The sequence below is a fragment of the Equus caballus genome, chromosome 1 (assembly GCF_041296265.1).
Source record: "Equus caballus isolate H_3958 breed thoroughbred chromosome 1, TB-T2T, whole genome shotgun sequence".
NCBI classification, from domain to species: domain Eukaryota; kingdom Metazoa; phylum Chordata; class Mammalia; order Perissodactyla; family Equidae; genus Equus; species Equus caballus.
The window spans coordinates 126,781,276-126,803,541 of NC_091684.1; the positions used below are offsets into that span (position 1 = coordinate 126,781,276).

General features: G+C 39.6%; 1 protein-coding gene across 9 annotated transcripts in view; it reads right to left on the reverse strand.

Moving 5' to 3' along the window:
- LOC138917136 (gamma-tubulin complex component 5) overlaps nucleotides 1-22,266 on the reverse strand; it is a 48,210-nt gene that overhangs the window by 5,111 nt on the left and 20,833 nt on the right. For 6 of the 9 annotated variants that reach the window (XR_011424666.1, XR_011424668.1, XM_070231951.1 and 3 more), the window contains 9 exons: nucleotides 20,789-20,991; nucleotides 12,744-12,859; nucleotides 11,029-11,297; nucleotides 9,632-9,830; nucleotides 8,798-8,986; nucleotides 7,815-7,997; nucleotides 1,629-1,713; nucleotides 1,412-1,532; nucleotides 760-938 (listed from right to left, as the gene is read on the reverse strand). Coding sequence is in view for 6 of the 9 variants with exons in the window: in XM_070231951.1 (XP_070088052.1) it covers nucleotides 760-938; nucleotides 1,412-1,532; nucleotides 1,629-1,713; nucleotides 7,815-7,997; nucleotides 8,798-8,986; nucleotides 9,632-9,830; nucleotides 11,029-11,297; nucleotides 12,744-12,859; nucleotides 20,789-20,991 (1,544 nt within the window). In the remaining 3 variants the exon portion in view is untranslated. Of the gene's footprint in view, nucleotides 1-759; nucleotides 939-1,054; nucleotides 1,533-1,628; nucleotides 1,714-5,745; nucleotides 6,050-7,814; nucleotides 7,998-8,797; nucleotides 8,987-9,631; nucleotides 9,831-11,028; nucleotides 11,298-12,743; nucleotides 12,860-20,788; nucleotides 20,992-22,266 lie in introns of those variants that run through there. The other 3 variants (XM_070231967.1, XM_070231971.1, XR_011424669.1) reach the window with 2 other exon arrangements.

Here is a 22,266-nt window from a genome sequence, read left to right on the forward strand (position 1 = left end):
TTCTCAACAATTAAAGGCTTAGGGCTGGCCCTCTGAAGCCCACTAAATCACGGGAAGCAGAGAGCTCTTCTGCCATATGCACCCTATCTAAAACAAAGGCTTCGAAGGCTCACTTCACCCAAAGGAGGTGGTTTTAGAACTTATATACCAGAATGACTACAAATGAGGTTTTTTAAGCAAGCTTTAAACCACAAATGAGTACTATCCTCCAAAAATACTGCTACTGTTCAAATATCTGAACTCCTCTTCCAGACTTCCTCTAGATCTCATTCTAAGATGTATATGAAAAGCAGTTTCATTTACTTTGTAATGAGTTACTTCTTGTTTTTGAGGAAAAAAGTATATAATCAGGCTGTATCTTCCTCCTTACATACTACACCAGCCTGACGGATTCTGGCTGTTACTAAAAATTGGTGTCATTTTCCAGGGACAGCTGTGTCACCACTAACGAAATTTAAAGAACTATGCAGCAAATTCTGAAGGCAATTCGAAAAGAGGAGCTCTGGGTGTGCCTGTCCCAAGGGGTCACTGGACAGGCGGGGCAGCAGTCTCTGGACACACATGCTCTGGAATATTTAAAAAAAATTCCCCCTGCTGCCATGTTATTTTATGATCAAATTTTTTATGTGTGCTATTTTCACATTTATAGTCTAGAAGTATTTTGTGGGCTCCTTTGTATTTATAAATATATCACAAATAATTCTCTATGAATAGCTGTATACAAGGGGACAGAACTGAGGCAGACACACAGACACGAACCCTGGTCATAATGTAGTTGTGCAAGCTGTTCACAAAGTGCATGAGCTTCACTCTCAAGAGGAACATACGATGAATCTGCTGTCTCACTGGTTCCTTTTGTGGTCCAAACTGAGCAGCTGTGTCTTGCTCACATAAAACTTCTTCTTTAAGTTGTGGTTTTTCAGCAGTACTAGCCAGTTCTGTAAAAGGTTGAAAGAGCAGAGTGGGTGGGAAGAGCATGTACTCAAACCCCAAACGCACACAGCACAGTCAACCCCACAAAGAGCACTCTGCCGGGTGTGCAGCAGGGACCCACCTCCAGTGTGTCTGGAAGGTGAAGCAGTGAAAAGTTCCCTGTGTCACTTTCATTATCACTGTGATTAAAATGTAAATGCAAAGTCCCGTTAACTTGTTATTAAAAATTTTTGCATAATCTATGAAGAATATTTTTTCTGGATAAATTCCTAATCAAGTTATTGTATTTCAGATTGAATGTAGTATAATTTCCTGGTATTTCATTCAGGGAAGTTAATTCTGATGTCTGTAAAACCGCTGCTACAAATACATACCATTTGGGCACTTGAGTATACATTAAAAAATGAGCAAAGATCACCACCTCTTTTTCTCAGGGCTAAAATAAAATTGTGATTTATCTCTTGAAAACAAATCTTACCACCAAAGAGTAAAACATCCAGACTATATTTTGCCCACTTTATTTGCAATAAGAGAAGGAACACCTGATTATAAATTTTTTGACATTCCAAACTTATAACAATGTCCACAGGCCATGGGACCTATGAGAACAAAACAGAAAATTAGAGGAGAAAGTAACCTATTACTTGCAGGTTTTAATAGAAAACAATGTTCTTACAAAGAGATTCAGAACATACCTTGTAGCTCAGGGTCAGACCATCTAAAATATGAACAGGGAGTTTCTTCTTAGCTGTGTCAACATTTTCAAAAGTTATAGATAGACTAGATAAAGAAATTTTAGTTTTAGTTTGTGTGAAAGTACTATGCTCATATAAAAATGTTCTTTAAAAAAATTAGCATTTTAACATTTACATCATATTCCAAAAAAGACATTGTATTTCATAAAAGGAATACAAATATTCCAATAAAGCCATATTTTCCAGCATATATTCTAGAATAGGAATTTGGTTTTAGAAATAAGGAAGAGGGGCAAAGTTTTCAAATAATGAGTTTAGCTATAAAAGAGAAGAGATACTTAACAAGTGTGGTAAGTTAATTAGGAAAAAAAGACAAAGTCAGGGAAAAAGATACTATAGTTCCCCTTATCTGCAGTTTTGCTGTCCTTGGTTTCAGTTACCTACGGTCAACTGTGGTTTGAAAATATTAAATGGGTGAGACAGAGACCACATTCACATAACTTTTATTATAGTATGTTGTCATAATCGTTCTATTTTATTAGTTATTGTTAATCTCTTACTGTAGCCAATTTATAAATTAAACTTTATCATAGGTATGTATGTATAGGAAAAAAGGGTATATATATATAGGGTTCAGTACTATTTGTGGTTTTAGGCATCCATTGCAGATCTTGGAACATATCCCCTGAGGATAATGGGGGACTCCTGTATAATGATGATAGGGTGGGTGCTTAATTCTGGTAAAATTCAAGCAACAGGCTCAGAAGATGGACCCTCTGCAGAGGGTGGTGGAGAGGGATTGCTTTCCTCATCCTGAAGAGTGTGTGTGTGCAAGTGCATCGACGAGAACGGGGTCTGCTTTTACCATTCTCTCCTAACGCAGGTTTGAATGTGACTCTCAATAGAAAGAAAGCAACCAACGTGCTGCATGGAAACGTCCCTGTGCCAGGCACTACATGGCACTTAAGTGTCCTTATTTCATTTAATCCTCAGAGTAGTCCTGTCTGGGGACTGAGAAATTACCTAAAACTCCCACAGTTATAGAGGTACCAAGCAATGATGCCTGGATGCCGACCAGTGAAGGTTTAAGTGTAAGGCAGAGGTGGGGAGTCAGCCTTACAACCAGTGATGTAAAGAGTGGCATGTGATTTATAAATTGGCCTATTCATTGCATGTCACAGGCACTAGTCCCAACATTCTTCAGCTGATAAGTGTGTTACTTGTGCATCCACTAATTACTTAGTAGGCACCTACTGAAAATCTTGTCAGGCACCATGCTAAGCAGGTGAAAGAAAGTCAATTCCTTCTCCTTCTCCAGGCGCTCACAGCCCAGAGGAAATATGCAGAGTCACCCTCCTGTCACTGAGCAGATGTGGGTGCTGCACCAAGCCAGGCCAGGCAGAGCTTTGAAGGAGAGCAGAGCACTGCCAGGCCATGCAAATGGAAGAGCAAGTAACTGGAGACAGCAGGACACATGAAGGCTTCTGGGGGCAGAGTACAGCTTTTGGGGAAACCAGAAAAATTCTGAATCCCTGAAATGTAAAGTGTGATAGGAGAGAACATATGATGTGTCTGCATGTGTAAGTGTATACGAAAAGAGGCTAGAAAAATGAGCCAGACAGTAAAGTTTTCTCTCTGACGAAAAGCAGCTCAGTCCGTCTGTTATGAGGTGCCAATGAGAAGCCTGAGTGTGAGTGGTGGTGGGAGTTGCTGGTTTATTGTGGTCACTCTGGTGCCCCTGTGGGGGTCAAGTGGAAGGGAGAGAGGCTGAGAGACAGAGATGGTTAGGAGGCACTGAGAGTTAAGGGGAAACATTATCCAGGAGGCAGAATCAAGCAACTAGGGATGTGTGGGAACCAGGAGAGAGGAAGGAATCTAGGGTGAGCCACAGACTGCCTTTGAGCACCAGGATGAACAGTGGTGCTTGACTAGAAGAAACAAAGGGTGGTTTGGGATGAGACAATAATGAGCTCAGTTCTGGATACATGACATTCGAGTACAGTCATGAGGTGCTGACTGTGTAGACACCTGGGCTAAAGGTACTGATCTGCAGGTCATTAATGGTCGCTGAAGCCATCAACATGGAATATAAGTGCCCCAGGCAGGAGTGCTGAGGCAGGAGAGTGAGAAGCTACACCAAGGGCAGGTGGAGGGCAAAGGGCCTGCAGGGAGGCTTCAGAAAGAGCAACAGGGACATGGGAGCGGTGTAAGGCGGGGGAAACTGGGAAGGGCAGGAAAGCAGTGCTGGCATTGATGCTGGAACCAAGGAGACTCGTGGGCCCGGACTCAGTGAGCCTGAGGGCACAGACAGGCACCTAGAACACATGGAAGCCATGGCAGCAGGGGTCCCCAGGGGTGGCTCATTTGTCCTGGGTTAATTTATGAATGGACCGCAATCTCAATGAAAATACCATCAAGATTTTTGTTTCGGTGGAGCTTGACAAGTTGATGATAATGTACATTTGGAAAAATAAATAAGAAAGAATGGCCAGTAAACCTTATTATTAAAATAGAATGCTACTAGCACATGAATAAACAGACAGAACAATGAAATAAGATGGAAAAATCTACAAAGAGACTCAAGTACATATGAAAATTTAATGATAAAGGGGAATCTCAAATAGGGGAAAGACGGATTTTTTTTTTTAAAAGAAATAAATGATAGGAACCAACTAGTCATTTGGAAAAAGATAAAACTGGATCTATTTCTCATGTTTTTTAGCAGAATAAATTCCAAGTGGATCAATATCTAAATGTAAAAAAATCCATTCAAGCATTAGAAGAAAAGATGAGTAAATTTCTTTAGAACATGGGAGAGAGTAAAACTTTAACTATGATTTAAAATCCAGAACCAATAAAAGACTGATACATTATAAAACTAAGAAACAAACAAAAAACAATAAAAAAAACCTAAGAAACGTCTGCATGACAAAACAAAAACAAAAAATTGTTTTATCATAAGCAGAATAAAAAGACAAATGTCAAATTGGAAAACCTGTATAAAGAGTTTCTAAAAATGCAGGCGCTGAAGACCAATAACGCGATGCTGACAGAAATGCAAAAATAAACATATCTAAAGATGACTAAACTCATTCATAATTAGAAAAATGTAAATTAAACTACACTGAGATACCATTTCTCACCATTAGACTGGCTAAAATCCAAAAGTCTGACAACATATTCTGTTGGTGAGGCTGTAGAGAAAGCCACTCTACATATTGTTGGTAGGAATTAGAAAAGATACAACCTTTATGAAGAGAAATTTGGTAACAGCTAGCAGAATTACACATGCTTTTACCCTTTCACCTGGCAATCCTATTCTAGGAATATACTGCAAATTTATATGGGCAAAAGTATGAAGTGAAATGTACAAGACTAGCCATTGCATACATGCACAGCAAAAGAATAGAAACCCACATGTCTACCCATAGGACAACTGGTTGAAAGAACACAGTGGAAAGCCCGTCAGCTGTAAAGGAATGAGCACAAGCTCTCTAGCCTGCAAATGGAGTAGGTCGGGATATATTTTAGTTATGTAAGAAAAATAAACCAGGTGTCAGAGAGTATGTACTACACGCTACCTTTATGTAATGTGAGGAGGAAAAGGAATACACAAACATATGTTTTTGGGTCCAAAAAATAAACACTAGAAAGATAAAACAAATCTAATAAAAATGGTTAGCAACAGGGAAGGGAGAAAATGGGCAGGAACAGGAATAGAAGGCATATCTCCCTAAAAGTACCTTTGTACCAGTGATTTTAACTTAAGAAAAATATGCTGTTTTAGTAAACAAGAAAGAAAATTCAATCAAGAAAAGAAAAAAAGCAATTTCTAAAAGCAGAAAAGAAACTAAAACAAATGAACTTGACCCTATGTCAAGGTGGTGGCATAATCACATAAAGAATTACTCCAAGTGACCTTGAAACACAGGATTCTGATGACTTCAAAGTATAGGAAGAGAAAATAATCACAAGCATGTTTTAAATTCTTAGTGGCCTTGTTGCTGTTATTGTTACTTTGAAATTACTACTACTTATTGTAGAATAAAACCAAAAAGCATGTTAATGTGTTAGCACTCATAGGAAGAGATACAAAGGAAAATCAAAGAAGTGAAATGCTGTAATCTTTAATATAAGTTGGAAATATCTACATGAACATTTTTCTGTTTCTACTTATTTCCTAGCTCCATCCACTGAGAGAGCCCAGAAGCAGGGACAATCCAGTACAGAGGAATACTCCGGCACCGAGACGGATGGCTTTTTAAGCCACCAAAGAGACAGGACAAGCGCTCGTGGGAGAGGCACACATGTTGGGGGCAGGAAGTGCACAGGATGAGCCTGGACATCCACTCTTGAAAGGATACTCTCTGAGATTACCACGGTCAAGTGAAGGGGTTCCCTCTAGGTAAAGATGGGACAGTCTGAGCAACAAAAAAAGGATAACTGTAATAGATTGAAACATATTAAATCTAACAAGATTCAAGAGTTTCTGCTGATAATGAAAAACATAACCTTCCCTAGCTCCCTCTGGGGGTTGCTGGGCACCAATTTCTTATTATGAAAAGAATCTAGCAGTTACCCTGCTTTTACTAACCACATAATTGATGAAAATTCTGCATTTATGGAAGAATTAAAGGTAATAAAAGAATGACATAGAAATAAAAGGAATAATCTACTAAGTAGTAGAAAGTTGGTAACCTGGTGTGGTTGTGGGAAGAGAATGCCTTACCTGGCATGTAATGAATGTTAACCATTATCATGATGACTTTTGCAGGACCACTGAGGGAGCCAAGAAAGGAAGCCAAGCAGAGACATGAAACAGGAAAGAGGATGGCCAAACACTGTGGAAGATGAGCCTCTGCTCCACAGAGACGTGGCGATACCAACCCCCAGCTCTGGCCAGTCGCTCAGCAGGCAGACTGACACAAGCAAAGGGCAGGTTAGCTCCACGTCAGGGATAAGCCAATAGAGGTTTCCTCCATGATCCAAAAGCTAGCTTTTACGAAAAACCTATATTTGTACCTGTTTTTGCTAACTGAAAGAAATCTGACAAGGATGTTCGCTTTTATGGAAAAAGGCAAAAAGCAAAAACAGCGTTTAGCACTTTTTTTTTTTTAAAGATTAGCACCTGAGCTAAAATCTGTTGCAGATCTTTCTTTTTTTCTTTTTTCTTCTTCTTCCCAAAGCCCCCAGGTACACAGTTGCATATCCTAGTTGTGAGTGCCTCTGGTTGTGCTATATGGGACGTCGCCTCAGCATGGCCTGATGAGCAGTGCCATGTCTGTGCCCAGGATCCGACCCCGTGAAACCCTGGGCCGCTGCAGCGGAGCAGTGAACTTAACCACTCAGCCACGGGGCGGCCCCAGCACTTGCTTTGCAGTGAGTCGTTACAGAGGCAGTGCCCACCAGGAGCAAGGCCAGAGTTGCCAAGCTCCTTCCCTGGGAACTACACTCAGGATCAAGGCGCCAGAGCTCTGCACTGTGTCTGTGAGCATCTGTGCTTTACCTCAATTTATTTTGGTAGGTTATTTTTCGGGTCTGGGAACACTCAAAATTTTTTCCCATATAAATTAATGGTAATTGCTTTATCGCTTTACGCCATTTTGGCTTAAGAAAGCTTTCATAGGAAAGTTCTACTTTTGGACAACAGGGGAAACCTGTATAACAGTTTTAGAACATGCAACTTCACCCATTAAGTGGCAGAATCTATTTCCCACCCCTGACTGGGCTGGCATGACGCTCGGTTTCACCAACTGCATGTGGTGGAAGTTAGGGTCTGTGAGGCCTGGAGCTCAAGTTTCAGCAGGCCCTGAGGGTTCTGCTCTCACTGTCTTAGAGCGCTGACCGAGACTACTGTGTAAGGAGTCTGTGCAGCTGGCTGGAGGGCAAGGCACATGGAACCGAGAGATGCCACAGCCAAAGGCCAGCACTGACTCTAGTCACGTGAGGGAAGCCATCAGACTCTGAAAGGCTGCATGGTCCCATCTCATCGTCTCCTTTCGCTTAGTGGGCAAGTCATTTAGCTACCTGCTGTCTCAGTTTTCTAATTTGTAAAATAACATTGGTAAACTTCATAGGTTAGTGTGAAGATTAAATAAGGTAATATATATAAAAATTTATAGAAGAGTTGTGATACATGGATTATTTCATAATATTTTAAAATAAAAGTTTGCTCCTGTATTTTACCGTGAACTGTCTTCAGGATAACGTTGTCCTACTGCTTCTTGGAGCTGTACATTAAGAAATGACACATTCTGCCAGGTTTCCTTTTCTCTTATTTTATCAAAAATTGATGTGTAGAAGTCATACATGGTATCTCCACCTTCCATTAAGAAAAAATTTCTCATGGCCTGCAAGTACTCGACCAACCTGAATAGAGAGAAAATAAGTGACAGAAAGATCTTAAGCTCATCAGACAGGATTCTGGATCAGTACCAAGTATTGTATGCTACTATTTTTAGAGAAAACTGGTTTACATTCTACGTTTACTAAAATAAGAAATACTAACACCTCTTAAAGACATTTTTAATAATAAAAATGTTTAATTATCAGAAAGAAATAAATGATTTTTTCATAACATTGTAGAAAATTGGGCAAAGTCACAAAAGTGTAACAAAAAAAAGTTAATCCAAATCCTACCATTCATAGTGAATTTCCATCGTTAATATTTGGGCTATTTATTTCCAGTCTTGTTTTCCATGCATTTAAAAAAACATAGTTCCTATCATATTATATATCTTGCTTTTTAAGCTTTAAGAACATTTTACATTATTTAAAACTCTGTGTAAACATAATTTTTATGAACTTTATAAAGTTCATACATGATATTGATATGCCATATTTTAATATGGATATGCAATAATTTAAAGAAATAGTCATTCATTACTAAGTAATTTCATGTTTTCCCTTGTGATAGCAAACTCTATGATGGGCATTTTTGTGCAATAAGCTTTATTTCTTTTGGGACAGAGTCTCAGAAATAAATTCCACAACATAGTTAAGAAAACACTGATGGTTAATTGATTCTCTCAAAAGAAAACTGTTTATTGCATACCCATTTCCTACTATAATAAAAATTAACTTGAAATACAGGTTTTAAAATAATTCCAACAGTTCTTAAAGTATAATAAACTACTGATTACTTCCAAAGCTAAACGACTCCCTTATACCTGTAATCTTTTTTTAGAGTTTGCATGAGGTTTCCACAGCAATCAAGATACTGCTTGTCAATATGAGGATAGAGGCAAGATCTCAGCGTTAACTCAAATGTCTGGCACGTCACAGATTCTGATGATCTATCCACACATATATCTCCACCAGCAAACTTCTCGTGAAAGTCACTCTGTTCTAAATACAACCTTTAAGATAAAAATGTGAGTCTATTTTTTATGAGCTGCTTTCAACAGAATTCTCTTAAATCAAAACTCCAGAGTCCCATTTTTTACCTTTAGTCTTAAAATTACCAACTATTACAGAAACTATATTCCCCCAAAACTGTCCTTTCAGTGAACCAGTTGTTCAGTCACTTCTGCTTTAGTGTTAAGTACTGAGTAGGTCTTTCTAGCCATTAGGGCCACAGAGAGTGAATGATGGCCAAAGGCAATGGGGCTTTGTGTAGGTATTAATGACTTATTTTATGGGGCTAAAAGCACATAAGGGTCAAGACATATTTTAAGCAGAAGAAGGGTCTGACTCAATGTGTGTGTCTGAGGCCCACCTATGACCTAGATTTTCATGAGCATCTTCTGTACCAGTGAAAGCATTTCCCATGGGCCTAGGGCATATGATAGTCTGTGGACTTTCACAAACAACAAGGAGGACAAATTATACATCTGAAATAAGTGAACATAATATCTTCTTGTATTCCATTCATCAAGAAGGATAGGCTACAAAGGTTTTTATTTTTAAGACTGGAAAGCCCTACTTGGCAGAAATAAATAGTTGCTAAACATTGAACAGATTCCGCCATTTCAGTCATCGAAAATCTAGCAGGTGTGTATCACCTTGCAAAGTTAATTGCCAGCAGTGGATCATGAACGTCATCCAGTTCCAGATGCCTTTCAGCAATGGACTGAATCTTAATTAGGTTCCCTTTGGTCTCCTGCTGCTCAGTGAGGACTTGTGCAGTGGGTTCTTCCCCATGTCGAAGACGTGACTGTACAGATTCCAGAAAGAGGGTATACAAGCTTTTTCTTTCTGCATCTGGAACATAAAGAAATATGTAAGGTGAAGTAATAACATTAAATGATATTAAGTAATTGTATCTTAATATAGCCTGTTTTTTTTCCTTTGGCCTACGAGTGTCTATCCCTGTTTCATTACCTTTACAGTATAGCACAGCTAAACATTTTACATCCTCTGTTAGACAAGTGCAAAGTTCATGGTTAAACACTCAAAGCATAAGTTAATTTTTTGCTGAATAGAGTAATATCCTAAGCAGGATGCTTGAAAGTTAAGTTACCACCATACTGAACAGTACTATGATCACACTAACAGGAGTCATAATTTCACCGGAAAAAAACACTTCCGATAGAGACCCTGGAAAGCTCATTAAATTTTATTACTCAGTCAAAAAAGAAATATTCCAGGGGCTGGCCCGTGGCCGAGTGGTTAAGTTGGTGCGCTCTGCTTCAGCGGCCCAGGGTTTTGCAGGTTCAGATCCTGGGCGCGGACAAGGCACCACTCATTGGGCCATGCTGAGGCGGCATCCCACATGCCACCACTGCAGGGACCCACAACTAAAATATGCAACTATGTACTGGGGAGCTTTGGGGAGAAAAAAGAAAAATAAACCTTAAAAAAAAAAAAGAAATATTCCACAAACTGAAAATATTATTTAAAGTAGATACAATAATACAAAATAATTAATATGACATTAGGGAGATTTACAAACAAAATAACTAAAGTCACATTTATACCTCTAAAGTCTTTTTAGTCAGTTGATAAAACTTTAAGCATATTGCTTAAATTGCAACAAAAAGATCAGAAATTATATCAAGATTTTCTCAAAATCTACAGTCAAGTCTGAATTGCTCATCAACAAATTCCTGTCTCCCAGGGTTCATGGTCCTCAAGAGTTAAATGCTGTACTGCACTAAGAAATGCCAGAGAATTATTTTTTAAAGGACTGGTCCTAAGGAATCAAGAGTAAGGAAAATGCATGTGGAACTTACTCTCACTGCCTTTCAAACATAGTGATGAAAGTTTCCAATGAGGACAATCTTTTTTCAATCAGGAGTAGCATGATCTACTGATTTGATCATGGTGATAATTTCCATGAAAATAAAAGCTTTTGATAATTTTCAAACTACAAAATAATGATGCATCTCAGGATGACAAGAGTGAAGAGAGAGTAGTAGCCCCAATGCTGAGAGAGACACATGAGGAAGGGACCCACTACCTCTGGCTGTGGCCTGGCATGTGGTGCTCTCCGCACACTGCAGGTTCTTCAGCAGCTGCATCGACTTGCCCGCCATTATGATCTGCTTAAGGACAGGTTTAAGGAAGGACACCATGGTGTGCTGCCTGCTGGAGGGCCCTTGGTCACTGCCAGAACTTGCACTGGCATTATCACTCATTTTTTCTTCATTTTCTGTCTTTTCCGATACACTGTACAGTGTGTAAGTTGCATACCAAAAGTCTCTGTGATTTACTGGAACATTTTTGTTTCTATGGAAATGCAAAAGAATTTTAAATGTTAACTTTTTTCTTAAAAACAACAGTACATCTGTTCTTTCTCAGGCATGTTGTCCAGGCATTCCAAAATACAGCAATATCAATTATTAGTAAAACGAAGCAATCTTCAGGCAAAATGGGCAGGGGTTTTATCTGACTTCAGTTTAACATAGAAAAGTGGATAAATACTTTGAATGACATACATAAAATTTAACTAAGTAGAAAGTTTCTCGAATTGGAATTAAACAAAATGATTAATTTGCTCCTCTTTGGAGATAGAATAAAAGTTTATCCATTTGCCGTCTCCTGTGAAAGTAACCTCCAGACTTCCACATCTTTTTACCACATAGATTCCTTTTTTTCCCCCCTGAGGAAGATTGGCCTAGAGCCAACATCTGATGCCAATCTTCCTCTTTTTTGCTTGAGGAAGACTAGGCCTGAGCTAACATCTGTGCCAATTTTCTTCTATTTCGTATGTGGGCCACTGCCACAGCATAGCTGATGACTGGTGTGGGTCTGTGCCCGGGATTAGAACTTGGAAACCTGTGCTACTGAAGCAGAGTGCCCCAGACCTAACCACCATGCTATGGGGCCAGGCCCTCCCCACAAAGATTCTTAACAACAAAGTGATGGTCACTTATCACTCTCTAAAAGCAGTCAGAATCCCCTTTTTACAAAAGTTCTCATGTGAGATAGATGAAACAGGATATAATGACAGATGCAAGATTTAGTTAAAGACAGGCCAGCTCATTTATATGAGCACTGAGTAAACAGGGTTACCTTTCCAGAGTTCTAAGGACTTAAAGTTATCCTTGAACTAAATGGATTGCTCTCAATAAAAACCTCTATCTAAACAGACTGCACAACTTAAAACTGAGTTAAGAGAGTGCCAACAGTTCTGTGTTGCAGTTTCTATGATTCTGTTCAGAACAGTCAATTAACTGAAGAGGAATCATAAGTGGATTAAGATTTTTCCTTGTTTTACTATACAGTATACTAAGAAGGGAAAAAAGAATAATTTGGAGAAACAAATATATTAGAAGCATATTCTGCATTATTTTCATATCTCTTATCTTATTGGTAATTTATAATGGGAATAGCTGAAGTCATTTGATATCATCTAAATTCATTTTATAGAAAGCAGTGCACCTTTTACCATACCAGCCAGCCATAAACACACCATCATTCAGAAATATAATTTGCTATGCAGAGCTGTAAACTGACAAGAAACTTGGAAAAAGACTATTTTTGGCTGGTACATGACATCTTCTATAAAAATGCAACAGAACCTGAGTATGGTAGCAACACACCTCTGTCATTTGAACTGCTCTCCCTCAGTATCACTTGAAACTACTCAAAGTGAACAATTTTCCCATGAGAGAAAAAAGGGTAAAACCAGTGCTCAGTGTGTCTCCTGTGCTGTGTGTCGCTGGCCCTCACCTCTGGATGATGAACTCCCTGGCGCAGTCACAGAGATGCCCGTGTGCAATCCACTCATCCACAGTCTGCAGGTAGGGCCGCACTGTCTCCACCCAGAGAGAGAAGAGCAAGGAGACCTGAGAAGAGATCATGCAAAGTTCATTCTCAGAAATCCCTCATCTCTGGACAAAATGAGGGTTGAACATTTCTGAAATGCCTTTAGAGTTTTCTGGAACAAAGTAATAAATTAAAAATCCAAAACATGTGCTATAAAATCCTTATGAAAAATTCACCTAAATATGAGCTAACCACATTGTCTGTAGTCCATACCAGGACCTTCTTGAGAGTAAAAGTTAACCATGGACAACAGCTCTACCCTGGGCAGTCTAAATTCATATAGTTACCCCTATCTAAATAGTGCTACTAGCAAAATGTCCATTAAGAATGAGGAAATGATTTCATTCTACTGCAGCTCCCACAGGAAAAAAAAAAACGCACAGGTGAAAGAAATCAAGCTTCTTTATATTGAAGCATAGTATCCAAATAGTGAGAAACAGGTACAACGACAAACTAGGAAACACACCTAAAATAGGTACTCAAACAAACCTGAAGCTTCCTAGATTACAGACTCTAGTTAGGTTGTTATTTTTTTAAATTGTAAAAAAAATACATAGCATAGGAGTAGTCTTCTTTGTCTCTCCCCCTTTGAATCTACAACTAATTGGACATTCATCGCTTAACAAAGGATATCCATATAGCATCTCAGGACGCCTGAGAGACCCGTGCTGCTATACATCGGAAGGCGGACGGACATCCCCCTGGGAGGAGGTGGAGATAGATGAAAACTCTCTGACCCCCGACCCCCGAACAGCCTAGTACCTGCAAGTGGCTTTCTTCCAGCGGACTCCCCCATAACATCGCCACGCACCAAGGGCAGGAGGGTGCGCACACCAGAGGAGCGACGGTGGAAACAGGTGACTACAGCCCTACCTAAGCCCCCCTTGATTACACCTAAGCCCAGGGGGAAACTCCAGGGTCCCGCACTGGCGGCGTCAGGGAAAGCCTCTACTCGCCATTAGTGGAGAGGCTCCGCCCAGCATTGAGAATACTGGGAGGCTCCCGAAGAGGAGAATCCTGAACGGGGCAGCGGCCCGCCAGCGGCTGCAGCCAGTCTCACAGACTCTGGCTGTCCCCCAGATGGGGAAAGGGGCTCCCGGAGAACTCCTGGGAAAGGACCGGGGCTAGGTGGAGTTCCAGTGGCCGCCTCCACGGCCCAGAGGGAAACTCCAGGGTCCCGCTCCGGCAGCAGGGAAAGCCTCTACTCGCCATTAGTGGAGAGGCTCCACCCAGCATTCAGAACGCCAGGAGGGTCCCAAAGAGGAGAATCCCGGGCAGGGCAGCAGCCAGCCAGCCGCCACCGGACTCACAGACTCTGGCCCCGCCCGGCAATCACAAGGCTGGAAGGCCCTGGGGCAAAAGTAGCATAGCTAGGTGAGCTAACCACAGACTGCAGAAGATACCCATAGCTCTGTTGTAACCTATAAGTGATATGATAACAAGTGAGATTTTGTGGGCTCCGACAGTGACAGAGCTGCAAATATAGGTGATCCTGCTCCCGGCCGCTGGGAAAGCCCATAACACCGCTTCAGACCGCAAGGAGGGAGCATGTCTAGGTGGTCTGCAACAGTAGGCACCAGCAGTATGAAGCCCCCTTGCGACTGCCCCCACAGCTGAAGAGGGACCCCACAGGACCACTGTGACTACGAGGAGGGGCCCAGGTCCAGATAGCAACAGCTGATAGGGTTCCTGGTCGGTGCAGTCTAAACAGCTGCTCCCCTGCCACACCAGTAGAAACAAGTGGAAGCAGTAACTAAACTCTCTCTCTATGCAGAGGCACAAATCTACACCATCAAGAAGTATGAAAAAATATATTAAATCTCCAGAACAGAAGGAAAATGACAAATACCCAGAAAACAATCCCAAAGACAATGAAATATATAACCTAAATGATGATGACTTCAAAACAGCCATTATTAAAAAACTGAATGAGTTAAAAGAAAATACAGATAGACAATTCAACGAGTTCAGGAGCTACGTCACAAAAGAGTTTGATACTATAAAGAATAACCAAACAGAAATATGGAAATGAAGAACACAGTGGAAGAGATTAAGAAAAATCTGGACTCTCTGAACAGTAGGGCCGATAATATGGAGGACAGAATTAGCAATTTGGAGGATGGGAATATAGAAATGCTGCAGGCAGAGGAGGGGAGGGAACTAAGACTAAAAAGAAATGAAGAAACTCTCCGAGAATCATCTGACTCAATTAGGAGATGCAACATAAGGATTATAGGTATACCAGAGGGAGAAGAGAAGGAGAAGGGGGCAGAAAGCCTGTTCAAAGAAATAATGGCTGAGAACTTCCCAAACCTGGGGAGAGAGATGGAACTTCATGTAACAGAAGCCAAGAGATCTCCAAACTTTATCAATGCAAGAAAACTAACCCCAAGGCATAGAGTAGTGAAGCTAGCAAAAGTCAACGACAAAGAGAAAATACTAAGGGCAGTCAGGCAGAAGAAAATAACCTACAAAGGAACCCCCATAAGGCTATCAGCAGATTTCTCAACAGAAACTTTACAGGCTAGAAGAGAGTGGAATGATATATTCAAAACTCTGAAGGACAAAAACCTGCAGCCAAGAATACTCTACCCAGTGAAAATATCCTTCAAATATGATGGAGAAATAAAAACTTTCCCGGGTAAACAAAAGTTAAGGGAGTTCATTGGCACAAAACCTCCTCTTCAAGAAATGCTCAGGAAAACCCTCATACCTGAAAAATCAAAAAAACGAAAGGGGCTACAAAACCAAGAGCAAAGGAGATAAGTAGAAGGACAATAACAGAAAGTAGCAGCTCTCCATCAGAACAGGTTAGCAAAAGTTAAATAAAACATTAAAGATAAAAGGAAGGGAAACACCAAGAATAAATATAACCCTGTCATTTTAACCACAAACTCACAACACAAGAAAGAAGAGGAAAAAAAAATCTGACAATAACAACCTACAAGGGCAAGAGAAAAGGGATGGAACATTTTAATTCAAAGAAATAAGAGGCTATCAGACAATGGACTATCTCATCTATGAGATGTTTTATACAAACCACCTGGTAACCACTAAACAAATAACAAGAATAAAGACACAAATTACAAAGAAGAAGAAACCCAATACAGAAATTTACATACCTGAATTAGTAATCCAAAAATCATGGGACGAGAAACAAAGGAAATGCAAGAGAACCGGAAAACAAGAGATAAAATGGCAGCGGTAGGCCCCCACATTTCAACAATCACTCTAAATGTAAATGGACTGAACTCTCCAATCAAAAGACACAGAGTGGCAGGATGGATCAAAGAACAAGACCCAACAATATGCTACCTCCAGGAAACACAACTCAGCCTCAAAGACAAACACAGACTCAGAGTGAAGGGATGGAAGACAATACTCCAAGCTAATAATGAACAAAAGAAAGCAGGTGTCGCTATACTAATATCAGACAAAGTAGACTTCAAAGCAAAACAGATAAAGAAAGACAAAGGGGGACAGTATATAATGATGAAAGAGACACTCCACCAAGACGACATAACACTTATAAATATATACACACCCAACACAGGAGCACCAAAATTTGTAAAGCAACTCTTAACAGAACTAAAAGGAGACATTAACAACAATACAATAATAGTAGGGGACCTCAACACCCCATTAACACCAATGGATAGATCATCCAGACGGAAAATCAACAAGGAAATTATAGAATTAAATGAAAAACTAGACCAGATGGACTTAATAGATATATATAGAACACTTTTCTCAAGTGCACACGGAACATTCTCAAGGACAGACCATATCTTGGGAAACAAAGCAAGCATCAATAAATCCAAGAGGGTTGAAATAATATCAAGCATCTTTTCTGATCATAATGCTCTGAAACTAGAAATCAACTACAAGAATAAAGCTGGGAAAGCGGAAAAAATGTGGAGACTAAACAACATGCTACTGAACAAACAATGGATTATTGAAGAAATTAAAGAAGAAATCAAATATTATCTGGAGACAAATGAAAATGAAAACACGCCATACCAACTCATTTGGGATGCAGTAAAAGCAGTCCTAAGAGGGAAATTCATTGCAATACAGGCTCACCTCAATAAACAAGAAAAATCTCACATAAGCAACCTCAAACGACACCTAACAGAATTAGAGAAAGAAGAACAAACAAAGCCCAAAGTCAGTAGAAGGAGGGAAATAATAAAAATTAGAGCAAAAATAAATGATATTGAAACAAAAAAGACAGTAGAAAGGATCAATGAAACAAAGAGTTGGTTCTTCAAAAAAATTAACAAAATTGACAAACCCTTAGCCAGACTCACTAAGAAAAAAAGAGAAGTCTCAAATAAATAAAATTAGGAATGAGAGAGGAGAAATCACAACGGATACCAAAGAAACACAAGAGATCATAACAGAATACTATGAAAAACTATATGCCAACAAATTGAACAACCTAGAAGAAATGGATAAATTCCTAGACTCTTACAACCTCCCCAAACTGAATCAGGAAGAAATAGAAAATCTGAATAGACCAATCACAAGTAAAGAAATAGAAACAGTAATCAAAAACCTCCCCAAATATAAGAGTCCAGGACCAGACGGCTTCTCTGGAGAATTCTAGCAAACATTCAAAGAAGATTTAACACCTATCCTTCTCAAACTATTCCAGAAAATTGAGGAAGATGAAGCACTCCCTAACACATTCTATGAAGCCAACGTCACTCTGATCCCCAAACCTGACAAGGACAACACAAAGCAGGAAAACTACAGGCCGATATCACTGATGAACATAGATGCCAAAATCCTCAACAAAATTCTGGCAAACCGAATACAGCAATACATCCAAAAGATTATACACCATGATCAAGTGGGATTTATACCAGGGACACAGGGATGGTTCAACACCTGCAAGTCAATCAACGTGATACACTACATTAACAAAATGAGAAACAAAAACCACATGAACATCTCAATAGATGCAGAGAAAGCATTCGACAAGATCCAACAGCCATTTATGATAAAAACCCTCAATAAAATGGGTATAGAAGGAAAGTACCTCAACATAATAAAGGCCATATATGACAAACCCACAGCCAACATCATACTCAATGGACAAAAACTGAAAGCCATCCCTCTGAGAACAGGAACAAGACAAGGGTGCCCACTTTCACCACTCCTATTCAACATAGTACTGCAGGTGTTGGCCAGAGCAATTCGGCAGGGAAAAGAAATAAAAGGGATCCAAATAGGCAATGAAGAAGTAAAACTCTCACTGTTTGCAGATGACATGTTATATATAGAAAACCCCAAAGAATCCATAGGAAAACTATTAGAAACAATCAACAGCTACAGCAAAGTTGCAGGGTATAAAATCAACGTACATAAATCAGTAGCATTTCTATACGCTAACAGTGAACTAACAGAAAAAGAACTCAAGAACTCAATCCCATTCACAATCGCAACGAAAAGAATAAAATACCTTGGAATAAATTTAACCAAGGAAGTGAAAGATCTATACAATGAAAACTACCAGACTTTCTTGAAAGAAATTGATGATGACATAAAGAGATGGAAAGACATTCCATGCACATGGATTGGAAGAATAAACATAGTTAAAATGTCCATTCTACCTAAAGCAATCTACAGATTCAGCGCTATCCCAATCAGAATCCCAATGACATTCTTTACAGAAATTGAACAAAGAATCCTAAAATTCATAGGGGGCAACAAAAGTCCCCGAATTGCTAAAGCAATCCTGAGGAAGAAGAACAAAGCCAGAGGCATCACAATCCCTGACTTCAAAACATACTACAAGGCTACAGTAATCAAAACAGCATGGTACTGGTACAAAAACAGGTGCGCAGATCAATGGAACAGAATTGAAAGCCCAGGAATAAAACCACACATCTATGGACAGCTAATCTTCGACAAAGGAGCTGAGGGCCTACAATGGAGAAAAGAAAGTCTCTTCAACAAATGGTGCTGGGAAAACTGGACAGCCACATGTAAAAGAATGAAAATTGACCATTCTTTTTCACCATTCACAAAAATAAACTCAAAATGGATCAAAGACCCAGATTAGGCCTGAAACAATAAGTCTTCTAGAAGAGAATACAGGCAGTACACTCTGACATCAGTTTCAAAAGAATCTTTTCGGACACCATAACTCCTCAGATGAGGAAAACAATAGAAAGAATAAACAAATGGGACTTCATCAGACTAAAGAGCTTCTTCAACACAAGGGAAAACAGGATTGAAACAAAAAAACAGCCCACTAATTGGGAAAAAATATTTACAAGTTACTTATCTGACAAAGGGTTAATCTCCATAATGTATAAAGAACTCACTCAGCTCAACAACAAAAAATCAAACAACCTGATCAAAAAATGGGCAGTGGACATGAACAGACATTTCTCCAAAGAAGATATATGGATGGCCAATAGACACATGAAAAGATGTTCATCATCACTAATCATCAGGGAAATGCAAATCAAAAGTACACTAAGATATCACCTTACACCTGTTAGAATGGCAAAAATATCCAAAACCAAGAGTGACAAATGTTGGAGAGGTTGTGGAGAAAAAGGAACCCTCATACACTGTTGGTGGGAACGTAAACTGGTGCAGCCACTATGAAAAACAGTATGGAGATTTCTCAAAAAGTTAAAAATAGAAATACCTCATGACACAGCCATCCCACTACTGGGTATCTATCCAAAGAACTTGAAATCAGCAATTCCAAAAGTCCCATGCACCCCTATGTTCATCGCAGCATTATTTACAATAGCCAAGATGTGGAACTAACCCAAGTGCTCAGCACCTGACGACTGGTTAAAGATGATATGGTATGTATACACAATGGAATACTACTCAGCCATAAAAAAGGACAAAATCATCCCATTCACATCAACATGGATGGACCTTGAGGGTATTATGTTAAGCGAAATAAGCCAGACAGAGAAAGACGAACTCTGTATGACTCCACTCATAGGTGGAAGTTAACATATAGACAAGGAAAACTGATTGGTGGTTACCAGGGGAAAGGGGAGGGTGGGGGGAGGGTACAAAGAGTGAAGTGGTGTACCCACAACATGACTAACAATAATGTACAACTGAAATTTCACAAGGTTGTAAACGATGATAATCTTAACAAAAAAAAAAAAAATACATAGCATAAAATATACTATCTAAACCATTTTTAAGTGTACAGTTTAGTAGTGTTAAGTGTATTCACATTGCTGTGAAAACAGACCTCCAGAACATTTTCATGCTGCAAATCTGAAACTCTGTACATATTAAATGTCTCCCCTTTTCTTTTCTCCCTGCCACCCCATCCCTGGTAACTACCATTCTACTTTCTGTTTCTATAAATTTCACTACTCTAGTCACCTCATATAATAGATTTGTATTTTTCTTTAAGAAAGGGTTATTGCAAATATCTATATAAGTCAGCGAGGTACTTTCATTTATTTATTTTTTGAGGAAGATTAGCCCTGAGCTAACATCCACTGCCAATCCTCTTTTTCGCTGAGGAAGATTGACCCTGAGCTAACATCTGTGCCCATATTCCTCTATTTTATATGTGAGACACCTGTCACAGCATGGCTTGATAAGTGGTGTGCAGGTTTGTGCCTGGGATCCAAATCAGCGAACCCCAGGCCACGGGAGCAGAGTACATGAACTTAACCACTACCAGCCCCTCAGCCAGGTATTTTTCACACCTTGCTTTTACGTTTTGCTTTGTCCTTACCTTATCCTTCTTGTGATCTTGGAAATCATAGCTGAAAAACCAGTTTCCTGCAGTCTCGAATTTAGAAGCTAATTTAAAAACTTTGAACAACTGCCTGATACACCATGATTTAAGCATCACTTTTACAAAGAGCTATGACCGGCTTTCCACCACTCTTTTGGCTGAGCAGAACAGAGTCACATATTTTAGACTAGACAAGGGTCCCACATACGGTTTGCTCAGAGGCTTCTCCAACATTGTCATATTCAAGAATGGCCTTGTACAGCGTGTTGAGCAGGTGAGATGCCCGAACAACATTCCGAGTGTCAGGTGGAACTTCTGCTACTCCAGTACTAAACACTTTGTGTAGAACCTTGAGCTGAGCAAGTCGGGGTGACAACTTGTCTACCACTATTGCAAGAGTTATTGTTGTATCTGCAAATATCAAGAAATCAAACTCATTAGCAAGGAAAAATACTCGCACTCAAAATGTGACATAAATGCTAAGCCACTTATGGAAAGGCACAGCAAACTGGAGGGTGGTAGGTTTTAATCCCATATCACAAGGAACTAATTTCCCTAAAGAAAGAAGTCCCTAAAGAAAGAAGGGACAACTCAGCAGAAAAATAATTTATAAAGGAACTGACAGTTCATAAAAAAAAGAAATATAAGTGATTCTTAAACACACAGAAAGACACTCAACCTCATAATAAAAGAACGCAAATTAAAACTACATGGGCAAATAAAAAACAGTCAGTGGGTGACTGTTTTAGTGGGGGTGGGGATTAAAAAGAGGCGGCAAGAGCCAGTTCCTTCAACAGGATGGCACAGCTCTGAATCCTGAACGTGGAGGTGGTTATATGCATCCACACATGTGATAAAATGTCACAGAACTATACACAAAGATATTATTCCCTCCTTCCAAAAACCACAAACCTGTAAAACTGGTGAAACCCATGTCAGGTCTGCAGACTAGTTAACGTACTGTGCCCATGTCAGCTTCCTAGTTTTGATAACATACTATAATTACGCAAGGTATCACCATTGGGGGAAGCTGGGTGATGGGAACGTGGGACCTTTCTGTACTATTTTTGCAGTAGTTGTAAATAAAATTCAAGGGAGAAAAAAACCTACACTGGGTTACCATTTTACATTTGTCATATTGGTGAAGACCACAAAGTTTGATAACACACTGTGGGCAAGAGTGTGAGGAAACAGGTCTTCACATACCTGTTTACATCCTAGCAAGATGTAAAGTCATTTATCTGCACCTCTGTGGAGAACAATGTGGCAATATTTATCAAAATCACTTGTCATTGCATGCTCTTTGACCTAGCAACTCCACTCTTAAGAATTTACATGATAGGCTAACTTGCACCCTACACGTACAATTACATGCACGTAAGAGTTATCACCACAGCTCTGTTGGCAACAGCAAAAGATCAGAAACAACCTAAATGTCCATCAAAATGAGACTGGTCTACGATATATCCATACAACAAAACACCAACTTGTAAAAAAGAATGAGGCGGCTCTTTATATACATGTATGGTATAATCCTCAAAATTTAAATTAGAAAACAATTTGAAGAGAGCAGTGAATAGACTACTAGGCATGCATATGTGAATACGCATTGCTTGTACATGTCTAATTTATTTCTGGAAGGATGCAGAAGAAACTGACTACTTGGTTGCCTTTGGGCTGGGGAAC